Raw genomic sequence first — 12,076 nt, 5'->3', positions numbered from 1 at the left:
AAAATAAAATTGAGCTTCTTTGGAACAGTGTAGAAGACCTACAACAAAGAGATTCTCTTCTGGCCTGTCCTGGTCTCTTCCTTGCCCATGTTTCTCATTTCATTCCAAGCTGTCTGTTGGCTCTAGGCAATGTGCCACTAAACTCCATTATGGGTAGTTTCCTCCTCTCTTTCTCTCCCTCTCTCTTTTCCTTTCTCTCTTTGTCTCTATCTCTCTCTCACTTTCCCTATCTGTCCTCTTTCTCCCTTTAATCTCTTGTCTCAATTTTCCTTTCTGCCCTCTATGTCTAATTCTCTCCTCTTTACCTCTTTCTCTCTTTCTGAGGATTATGGAAATGTGAACTCTCTAATTCTCTTCTCCAAAGACCTTGGATGCTTTTTTTTAATTGTTCATGGCATGTGTGCTTCACTGGCAAGCCTATCATTTGTCGCCCATCCCTAATTGTCCTCAAGAAGATAGTGGTGAACCATCATTTGAACTTCTGCAGCCCAAATGGTGTAGGTACACCCACAATGCTTTTAGGAAAGGAGCTCCAGCAACAGTGAAGAAACACATATATTTCCAAGTCAGAATGGTGTGTGACTTGCAGGGGAACTTGCAAGTGGTGGTGTTCCCATGCATCTACACCCTGGTCCTTCTAGGTAGTAGAAATTAAACATTTGGAAGGTGCTGTTGAAGGAGGTTTAATGAATTGCTGCAATGTATCTTCTGGATGTTGCACATTGCTGCCACTGTGCATTGATAGTGAAAAGAGTAAATGTTTATGGTGGTGGATGGGGTGTCTTAACAAGCGGGCTGTTTTGTCTTGGTTGGTGTCATGCTTCTTGAGTGTTGGAGCCTCACTCACCCAGGCAAGTGGTGATTATTCCATCACACTCCTGACTTGTGCCTTGTAGATGGTGGACAGACTTTGGGGAGTCACTGGCTGCAAAATTCCCAGTCTCTGACCTGCTCTTGTAGCCACAGTATTTGGATGACTAGTCTTGTTAGGTTTCTGGTTAATGGTAACCCCCCCAGGATGTTGATGGTGGGGGTTTCAGCGATGGCAATGCTGTTAAGTATCAAGGGAAGATGGCTAGATTCTCTCTTTTTTGAGATAGCACTTGATGGCACTGAATGCTGTCTGGGTCTTGCTGCATGCAGTCATGAACAGCTTTAGTATCTGGAAACTTGAGAATGGTAATAACTGGCATAAGATAGTTCGGTAGGTCTCATGAAGTGCCTCTGAGTCTTATGTAGTTTAAAGTAAGTATTTATGAACTACCAGTAACTATATACATATACACAGTATAAGGTCTAAGCTAAGAGCTGTCTCCGTGCTTGCTTCTATACACATCTCTGTCCAGTCCAAGACTGTCCTTTAGAATCGGGTCATGTGTTCCTTTACATCACATTGTGGGCAATAAATTACCCAATCCCACGTTAACCCTTTATATGCCAGACCTTTATACTGCCCCTCCCCCAAGTCTTTATCCAATGTATTTACATTCCTTTCCTGTTTATCCAACATATTTACTTTACTTCTACTACCTACTACCCCATCTCAAGTACATATGAACATCGAGCAGGAGTAGGCCACTTGGCCCCTCAAGCCCACTCAGCCATTCAATAAGATCAGGGCTGGTCTGATTCTAACTTCCTTCCTACCCCCAATAACCTTTCACCCTCTTGTTATTCAACAATCTATCTAGCTCTTCCTTAAAAATATTCAAAGACTCTGCTTTTGATGAAGAGAGTTCCAAAGATTCACGACCCTCTGAGAGAAAAAAGTTCTCCTCATCTCTGTCTTAAATGGGTGACCCCTTATTTTTAAACTGTGATGCCTAGTTCTGTATTCTCCCACAAGAGGAAACATCCTCTCCACATCCACCCTATCCAGACCCCTCAGGATCTTAAAGGTTTCAATCAAGTCAACTCTTACTCTTCTAAATGCCAATGGATACAAGCCTAAACTATCCAACCTTTCCTCATAAGACAACTTGCCCATTCCTACTATTACTCAGGTAAACCTTCTCTGAACTGCTTCTATTGCATTTACATCTTTCCTTAAATAAGAATACTGTACACTGCTGCAGATGTGGTCTCAACAGTGCCCCACACAACTGAAGTATAACCTCCCTATTTTTACACTCAATTCCCCTCACAATAAACAATAACATTCTATTAGCTTTCCTAATTACCTGCTGTACCTGCATACTAACCTTTTGTGATTCAAGCACTAGGACACCCAGATCCCTCTGAATCTTAGAGTTCTGCAATCTCTCATAATTTAGATAATATGCTTCGTTTTTATTCTTCCTGCCAAAATGGACAATTTCACATTTGCCTGCATTATACTCCATTTGCCAGATCTTTGCCCTCTCACTTAACCTATCTATGTCGCTTTGTAGCCTCCTCTTCACAACTTATTTTCCTACCTATCTTTGTGTCGTCAGCAAATTTAGCAACCATACCATCTGACCCTTCACCTAAATCATTTATATAAATTATAAAAAGTCTTTTTGTTTACAGGCTGCAGGAACTCTGCAGGCTTTATAATTCTTCCAGATGTCTTTACAAGAGTTGGAGGAGTGATAGGTTCTGTTGCAGTGGTGAGGTTATTTTGGATGTGGTCATTCTGGCATCTGGTTGTCGTCTTCAATTTCTCTCCAATGTATAGTGGGAGAATCACATCAAGGGAAAAGGAGAAGGCTCCTCCTGTTCCTGTTGATCGTACCTACTGGAGTACAGACAAGATATGGCCATGGCTGGTCATCTTCTCTCTAGACAATAACGCTCTCTCTATCAAGGTCCTTAATCCAGATTCCGTTATCCTTGTGTAATAGTGGCAAGTGTCTGGTGGTGCACCTTTTTTTAGGCAGAAGCATGCTCTCTGTTCTCTGGCCTGAATATTTTGGTCATTTTTTTAATTCTTTCATGGAATGTGGGCATCGCTGGCTAGGCCAGGATTTATTGCCCATCCCCAATTGCCCTTGAGAAGGTGGTGGTGAACTGCCTTCTTGAACCACTGCAGTCCATGTGTTGTAGATACATCCACAGTGATGTTTGGGAGGGAGTCCCAGGACTTTGACTTGGTGACAGTGAAGCAAAGGTAATATAGTTCCAAGTCAAGATGATGCGTGGCTTGGAGGGGAACTTGCAGGTGGTGGTGTTCCTATGAATCTGCTGCCCTTGTCCTTCTAGGTGCTAGAGGTCGTGGGTTTGGAAGGTGCTTTTGAAGGAGTATTGGTGAGCTGTTCATTGCCAATCCTGGTATTAGCTTCTTTGGCAGGATTAGGAGTTGTGTGCAGAGTTTTCTGCCCATCAGGAGTCCAGATTGGACTAAGCCGCATTATAGTGGGGCGGATCGGTAGGTTAACAGTGCTGTTGTGAAGGCGTGGGTCTTCCTCAAGGGAGCTTTTATGGTGCAGAACCCTCTTTCTGCCTCGCTATCCGACTATGGGTATCTTGGGGTGCTGGGACGGTGATGGAAGCCTTAAATGACGGCAAATTGGATGAAGTATTTGTTTGCAAATTGTGGACTGTTATCCGACACAATCTGGTGCAGGATGCCTTGGCTTGTGAAGATCTCCTTCAGCACTCCCACCACCGTTTCTGTGGTTGTTGTATACAGTTGCTTCACCTCAATCCATCGGGAGTAGTAGTCCAACACAATGGGGAAGGATCTTCCATTGAAGATGAATAAATCGATGCCCAGCCGCTCCCATGGCCTGGTTGAGAACTGTGTGGAGATAGGGGGCTCCTCCTGGTCCTACTCGTGTAGCACACACTCCTGGCAGTTTGCTATCATGTCCTCAATTGCCTTTGCAATGCCTGGTCACCACAAGGCAGATTGGGCCTGTGCCCTACATTTGGTATGCCCAGGTGTCCCTGGTGTATTTTTTGGAGGGTTTTTAGTGAAAGGAGGCTGATATGACCAGCCCCTTATTGTATACCAGCAAATTGGTGATGATGGTAAAGTGCTTCTGCTGTTCAAACCAAATCTTTGTGGTACTGCCACTCTGTCTCTGCTGTGGCCACCCTTGTTGACAGTAACAGCAACGTGGGCACACTCCTCATCTCACATTTGTTCCTAGCAGATTGGTTGGACTTTTCCTGTGGTAGCTGGCAATTCCCAATTGGGAAAAACAATTCAAGCTCCTCAATCAGGTTGCCATCATGATTCTTTGGAAGACCCACTGTGGCCTTAGAAAGTATATCCACTGCTCGTTTTTTTTTCCCTCAACATATACCATCTCATATGCAAATCTCATGAGGCGTAGATGGAATCTCTGGATTCTGGGGGGTATTTTTGCCAGCTCCTTCTCATCTAGCAGTGAGACTAGTGGCTTACGGTCTATTTCAATGGTGACCTTTAGGCCAATAATGTAGTCCGAAAATTTCTCACTTGCCCACATGCCTGCAAGAACTTCTTTTTTGACCATGGCTTGTCTTGTCACAATGTCCGACAGTCCTCTGGATGCGAAGTACATCAGTCCAGTTGTTCCTGAAATAAGACTGCTCCAAGGCCTATAGACGAAGCGTCCACTGCTACGGTCGTGGGTAGGAATGGGTAATAGTGGGCTAGGTATTGGGTGAGGGCAGCCATGCTTTGATGCAACCAAATGTTTGCTCTTGGTGCGCATCCTAGCACCAAGCCTGATCTTTCTTGAGAAGGTGCCGCAGGCGTTCTGTGACCTGTGTCAGATTGGGTAAAAGTTTTGCCAACTGGTTAACCATCCTCAGGAATCTCTGGAGGTCCAGAATCAAGATGGGGTTGGGAACTCACTGATAGCTTTTGTTTTCTGTGGGTCCGCCGTGATGCGCTGTTGCAGATGATGTGTCCCAGGAACCAAATAAAGGTCTTAGAGAATTTGCATTTCTTATTCTCAGCCCTGCTTCCTGCAAGCGTTCTAGGACCACTGTGAGGCTTTTGTCATGTCCTTCTGCTGTTGTGCCATGGACCAAAACATTGTCCACATGGCAGATGACACCCTCTAGGCCTTGCAAAATGGCTGACATCATGCATTGAAAGATTTCCAGTTCATGGTGATTCCAAACAGTGAGCAGTTGAAGCAAAATCTGAAAATGGTGATGAATGTGGTCAGAAATCTTGACTTTTCATCTAGTGGAAGTTGCCAGAAGCTGCTGTTATTTGAAAACAATTGCTTTTGAAGAGTTTGGTCAGGCTGTCGTCCACCAAGGACATCGGATGGACTTCTCTCACCATGGCTTGAGTGAGCTGTGTCAAGACAACACAGATACAGATGGCCCTGTTCTGTTTTGGGACTAGGACCATCCTGGAACAACATTTGGTTGGCTGAGTGACGGACTGAATGACATCCATTTCTGTCATCTCGTCCAGCTGTTGCTGCACTTGCTTCATGAGTGGGCGGGGTATTTTTCATGGTGTGAACAGACACATGGGCTTAACAACCTCCCTCAGTGTAGTCCCGTACGCAGTCCTGAGTCATCAAAATCCAGGAAAGAGTTTAGGAAACTCATTTTTTCAATTTGGAACCAGGCCTTGCTGGTTGACCTCGTCAATTTTCTGTAGGAGGTTGAGGTTGACACAAACTTTTCGGCTTAAAAGGGAACATTCTTGGTTGTGAATGACAAACAGGGTCTCTCATATTCTTTTGCCTTTGTACCTGAGTATTACCTGAAGAGTACCTTTCGCCAGGAAATTGATGCCGCCTGCTCCGTGCAGCTGTGTTTTGGGTAGATCGGATTGACCATCCTGGGTCTTCCCCGCACTATCTGAGTTTTCTCGGGTCTTGTAACAGTTGGTTCCCGGTTTATGCTAGGGTTTAAAATGCTGATTTTTTTTAAATCTAATTTTTTTTCAATTTTAAGTGAGCTCGGCTGCCGGGCATAGTCAGGCACCATCTCAGGACTTGGGCTGTTTGTGGTGTGTTTTAAAATGGCAATTCTGATTGCTGCTGACTTAAAGGCTTTTTAAACTTGTTCCGGCCAAGAACTTAAGTTTTTTAGCTCACCCCTACTAGGTCTTCTAACTCTGTACTCTCTGCGTAATGAAATTGAACTTCCACCGGATTCACTAGCCTTCTGCTGCAATGTGGAATTTTATTTCCCCCCTTCTGCTTCCAGTCTTGCTTTGGAACTTGTCTCTGGCAATCTCCATCTGCGCCTTCATCTCTGGTGCATTTCATCAGGTCAGAATGCTGCTTTTTCAATCTTCCAAGTTTTAAATTTCTTCTCCAGCTTCTTTGAGGTGCTGGGTTATTTCGATAGCTACCACTATGTTGTAAAATGTTGTGTATAGTTCGGTAGGTCTCACAAAGAGATTCTGAGTCTTATGTATTTTAACAATAAGTATGTATTAACTACTAGTAACCATGTACATATATACAGTATAAGGTCTAAGCTAGGAGCTGTCTCCATGCTTGCTTCTATACACATCTCTGTCCAGTCCAAAGACTGCCCTCTAGACTTGGTTAATGTATTCCTTTACATCACAATGTAGACCTTTGTACTACAATAATCAATGTGAAATCATCAGCAAACATCCCCACTTCTGACCTATGACAGAGGGAAGGTCATTGATGAAGTAGCTGAAGATAGTTGGGCCGAGGCCATGACCCTGACGAACTCCTGCAGTGATGTCCTGAGCTGAGATAATTGCCTTCCAAAAACCACAACCATCTTCCTTTGTGCTAGGAATGACTCCAACCAGTGGAGCGTTTTCCACTGATTCCCATTGACTACTATTTTGCTTATTGATGCTGCCTTGATGTCAAGGGCTATCACTCTCACCTGTTCTGTCTATGTTTGGACCAAAGCTGTAATGAGGTCAGGAGCTGAATGGCCCTGGTGGAACCTAAACTGAGCTTCAGTGAGCAGGTTATTGCTGAGTAAGTGCAGCTTGATAGCACTGCCGATGACACTTCCCATCAGTTTGCTGATTATTGAAAATAGTCTAATGGAATGGTAATTGAATTTGTCCTGTTTTTTGAGGACAGGACATACCTGAGCAATTTTCCACATTTCTGAGCAAATGCCTGTGTTGTAGCTGTACTGGAACAGCTTGGCTAGGGGCATGGCTAATTCTGGAGCACAGGTCTTCAGTATTACAACTTAGATATTGTCAGAGCCCATTGCCTTTGCTGTATCCAGTGCCTTTAGCTGTTTCTTGATATCATGTCTAGTGAATTGAATCCGTGATGCTGGGGACCTCAGAAAGAGGTCAAGATGGATCATCTACTCTGTACTTCTGGCTAAAGATGATTGCAAATGCTTCAGCCTTGACTTTTACACTGACCCCCATCTTTGAGGATGGGGTTGTATGTGGAACCTCTTCCTCCAGTTGGCGGTTTAATTGTCCACCACCATTCATGCCTGTACGTGGCAGGACTGCAGAACTCTGATTGTGCCCTGTTGCATGCTGCTTCTGCTGCTTAGCTGTGATATGGCATCACAAGGTTGGCACCTCATTTTAAGATATGCCTGGTGCTGCTCCTGGCATGCTCTTCTGCAATACTCATTGAACCAGGGTTGGTCCCCTACTTGATAGTAATGGTTGAGTGAGGAATATGCCAGGCCCTGAGGTTACAGATTGTGGGTGAATGCAATGCTACAGCTGCTACTGATGTTACACAATATTTCATGGATGCTCAGTTTTGAGCTGCAAGATCTGTTCTGCATCTGTCCCATTTAGCACAGTGGTAGTGCCACACAACATTATGGAGGGTATCTTCAATAAGACCTCATCTCCACAAGGACTGTATGGTGGTCACTCCTACCAGTATTGTCATGAACAGATGCATCTGCGACAGGTAGATTGATAATACCTCACTGCTCAGGCCCAGTCTAGCAAATGTCTTTCAGGGTTCAGCCAGCTGGATCAGTAGAGGTGCTATCAAATCACTCTTGCTGATGGGCATTGAAATCTCCCACCAAGAATACATTCTGTGTCCTTGCTACCCTTAGTGCTTCTCCCAAGTGGTGTTCAATATGGAGGAGCACTGATTCATTAGCTGAGGGAAGGAAATCAGTGGTAATCAACAGGAGGTTCTCTTGCCCATGTTTGAGGCTTCATGGGATTCAGAGTCAATGTTGAGCATTCCCAGGACAACTCCTCTGGGATCAATGGAAATATTAAAACTGAGTTCAATCAATTTTCTTTCTAAGAGTATCAAGGGATAGGGATTAGAGGCAGGTAAAAGGGGTTTAGGTACAGACCTGCCATAATATAATTAAATGATGAAACTGGCTCAAGGAGTTGAATAACCTACTCCTGTTCCTATTTTCCTCTCTGCCCTCTATCTGTCTATCCCTCTCGCTCCTACCTACCCCTTTTCTCTTTTTCTAACCCGAGCATTCACCCTCCTCCTCTCACATCTCTCTCCCTCCCTCTCGCTCTCTCTGTCTCTTTATCTCTATCTCTCTCTCTCTCTGATTGTAAGCTAACATATGATCTTGACATACATTGTTGTGATACGGAAACATTATTGGTTGCCATTAAGTACTGTGGCCATAATTAAAAATTAAAAATAAAATATAATTGTGCTTTTCTATGTGTCAAAAGATTTGGCCAGGACTTATTCCAACTCTGCTACCAAATAGATGCTGTACAGTGCAAAATAATTCAAATGTCTGATGTTACTGTTACTGATACTGTTACTGATGTCCATGGGTCAGCCCCATCCTAGAATCTACGCAACAGTGATTGGAGTTTTCTCAGAGAAGGTTAGTGTTTTGTCTGAAGGCCATGCCCACTTTATTGTACTGGTGCAAGTTAGATGCTTTGAAAATTATAATAAGCTTTGAGACACATAAAATGATTCGGAATTTCTTGGTAGTCAGCTGGCTTCAACATTATTCACATTCCACAGGAGCATGCAAGTCACTAATATCTATTATTGAGCTAATAACTTACTTTTAAAATTCTAACACCTAATGCCTTATAGATCTGCACACTGATGTTCTCATGCCATATTCCAAAGTGATAAAGGTGTGTGATCCTGGTGCTCAGGTAGCTGGGTTCTGTATGTGTCATTCATGTTCAGCAAAAGTGTAACAGGTTATAAACTCTCTTTCTAAATATAGTTCTATATGTCTATATTTCCAAGCATGCATCAAAATATTTAATATTTATAAATTAAAATAAGTTGTTGTCACTCAATAAATGCAACTTAATGGGCAGTGGGGAATTCATGCCCTGTTTACTATCTGCTAGGGCATACTTGCAATGTTTCTGCAATTACTCACCAGTGACTAAAACAGTTCCCCATAAGAGGGAGTGCGTGAGGCAAAATGGAGTTAGAAATGAACTTGCTTGTTTTTGCCTAATAACTGGTTCAAAGCAGTGCCTTGGTAACAGCTCATTTGTCCTTTTTGCCATAATAAAGGAGAGATTATTTTTTGCAATGTTAATATTAGAAAGAAGAATGTAAGTTTGTGGATCCTGTCATTTAGAGGTTAAGGATCTGACTCCAGCTGCATTTCATTTTTTCTTTCCTTATGTCATATGATATTGTTAATTTTACAAAGGTTTTTGGCTTCACTGGGTTCCAAAATGAAGTTGATTTATTTTTTCAGGGTGCGGTGTTCATATCGAATCTGTGAAAATGCCTAATTTAGCACCAGTGTCATTTCACAACCAGTTTCAAGACGTCTTGTAAATCTGCCAACTCTCACAATGAAGCTGTGTCTTTCCTGCAGTCTTGCTGTATTCTGTTGTCTGATGGTCTCTGCACTGAAATTATTGCATTTATTCCTGTTGTTAATTTGTTGTAATGGCCTTTGTTTACAGGCTGTGTTGTAACCTGGTGGCAAGCATTAATCTGTGTTCCTCAAATGCTAATGCATTTTATTTCTGGCTTTCATTTATGTCTCATTTGAAAATCTTTATATCATAACTGTGTCTACAGGCATTATTTGTAGAAGATACTGGAGATTATGATGCTGTGTACTGCAAGTCTGGAACTGCCTAGTCTCTCATTGATTTTCTGTCTTCTCTCTTTCTCTGACTCTCGATCTCTCTGCCTGCTTCCCATTTCTCATTATCACTCTCCCTCATTCCTGCTCTTTTGCACTGTGTTTTGCTCAGTCTTTCCCTTTCTGCATGTTTCTCCCTCTCTCTATAAATAATAGTAACTCCATATACATACATTTTGTGCTGACTTATTTTTTTCTAGATCCATCTCAGAGTACCAGCACCCTTCACTGTTTTACCAACCCTAGTTACCACACAGTGTCCCAGTGTGGGAGACTCACCCGTTTTATCAATAACCCGGATGAAAGCTGCTTCATTAAGGTATGTATTGATACAATATTGCACTGAACTGCAATGGCCAATGTAATCCTCACTTTCCCATTGGAATCTAAAGCCACAAGAAATGCTATATGTATCATGACTTTGTGGTACCATTGGTCAAGCTTCAAGGGCAGTATCAACCAATCAAAGAAACTCCAACCATCTTTTATTCCAACTCACAGTTTTATTTGATTTTCCCAAACCGAAAACCCTCTTGGAGCGTTTTTTATTAAATGCAAGCAACATAACAGGAAAGCATAGGACATACTGTTGTAATGGGAAACAACTTTGTTTCTGCTTTTAGTCTGAAAATTGTGGGGATACATCAAGCACAGGGGCCATACCTACCAACACAGCAGAGGTGTGAGGATCTGAGAACTGACTGACTGCTCTGGAAGCTACAATTGATGCACAACCCAGGGAGTCCAAGAGAGATAGAAAGAGAAAGTAGCATAAAATAAGGATCAATCTGAAGTCGCACATTTAAAAAAATGACAAGTTGCTTGATGGTGACATTGCCCAACGCAGGAAAGTTTCTCTTTTCTAGCACTGATGATTCTCACATTAAGAAACACAGAACTTAACCAGAAAAAGTCAGACATTGTTCCAATGCAGCGTCAGAGTAGGATGTGCATTCTTGTTTTCAGCAATATAAACAATGAGACAGCATGTCAGTTACTATCAATATTCATACATGAATAAAAGCCTCGTGGGTGATACCGCAGAGATCAGTTACCACCTGTAGAACTCTTCCCCATAAAGGAATAGAAGGAAGATTTCAGGTGTGGGGGGAAGGGGAGAAATGGTGTCCCACCAGCTGCAATGGCATGAGTGGCAGTGTTAAAAAAAAGTAAAGAATCTGTGGAATCTATCTCAATGACCGGACTCACTGGGAAGATTATTAATATAATTATTTGAAATCATTTACTGAACTACCTTGTTGTACACTCTAGCCTGTGCACTACTATTGTGTAAAGTGAGTTATAATATTGAAGTGACAAATCTGGCATTCTACCTTTTGCTGAAAGTTGCCCCATTTAACTGTTGCAATCTTTTATTAATTCACAAACAGACAAAAAAACAGCTTTTCTCAAGTCTCAAGAGTGTAGAGCTTTCTGGACAAGAAGGCTGTAGACAAGATTTCAACAACTCATTGCATCCTGAATGGAGATACTACAGTAACTTGAATGATTTAGGTCAGTAAGCCCTCAACATGGTTTTACTTTTGAAACTGAGGTTTGTGTCAGGTTAAAATGACAGGAGTGATGGTATCATGCAAACTATTCATCCTGTGCATGTCCTCATTAATACTAACATGAATGATTGTTTGTACTGTACTACCCTATCCCTTCTGTACCTCTCACATTAGTACAGCACCCACATACAAAATCCTAGCTCACTTATATTACATGGCGGTCTGATATCCATTATAAACATCACACACAAGGGCCCTGTGTGATTCTTGCAGTTGATGCATTATTAATTTGTGTTTGGAAATTTGCAGCATGAGGGTTGTCAGAGCCCACACACCATGTTGCAATGGAGCTCAAACAGCCCTTCAGTGCTACTATTAACATCTCTAATGCAGATAATTCTGACATGATTTGTAGAGAGACTGACCTCCCACCCACATTGCTATAGAAAGTCTTTGACCTCTCTTTCTGATTGCATGACCCAAACTCAGACTAGGAACTGGGTTGTGAAAGTCCAATTTCATTTAACATAGAAGTTTGACAGAGCCTGAACGAGGACTTGCTATTCTTTCCTTCCCAAGTTTGAACAAGAGTTTAGATAAATTGAGCTGATCCCATAAATCAG

The 12,076-nt window shown here is 42.5% G+C and overlaps 1 protein-coding gene across 2 annotated transcripts in view; it reads left to right on the top strand.

The window, feature by feature from the left end:
• megf11 (multiple EGF-like-domains 11) overlaps positions 1 to 12,076 on the top strand; it is a 354,743-nt gene that overhangs the window by 330,247 nt on the left and 12,420 nt on the right. Inside the window, exons 20-21 of one of the 2 annotated variants that reach the window (XM_041175289.1) lie at positions 10,140 to 10,258; positions 11,331 to 11,454. The exons of the other annotated variant lie outside the window; for it this stretch is intronic. Coding sequence (XP_041031223.1) covers positions 10,140 to 10,258; positions 11,331 to 11,454 — 243 coding nt within the window. The remainder of the gene's footprint in view (positions 1 to 10,139; positions 10,259 to 11,330; positions 11,455 to 12,076) is intronic. 2 annotated transcript variants of the gene reach the window in all.

This window comes from Carcharodon carcharias, chromosome 26, assembly GCF_017639515.1.
Source record: "Carcharodon carcharias isolate sCarCar2 chromosome 26, sCarCar2.pri, whole genome shotgun sequence".
NCBI lineage: Eukaryota > Metazoa > Chordata > Chondrichthyes > Lamniformes > Lamnidae > Carcharodon > Carcharodon carcharias.
The sequence above is the reverse complement of the archived record's forward strand: the minus strand, read 5'-3'. Positions and strand labels throughout refer to the sequence as shown.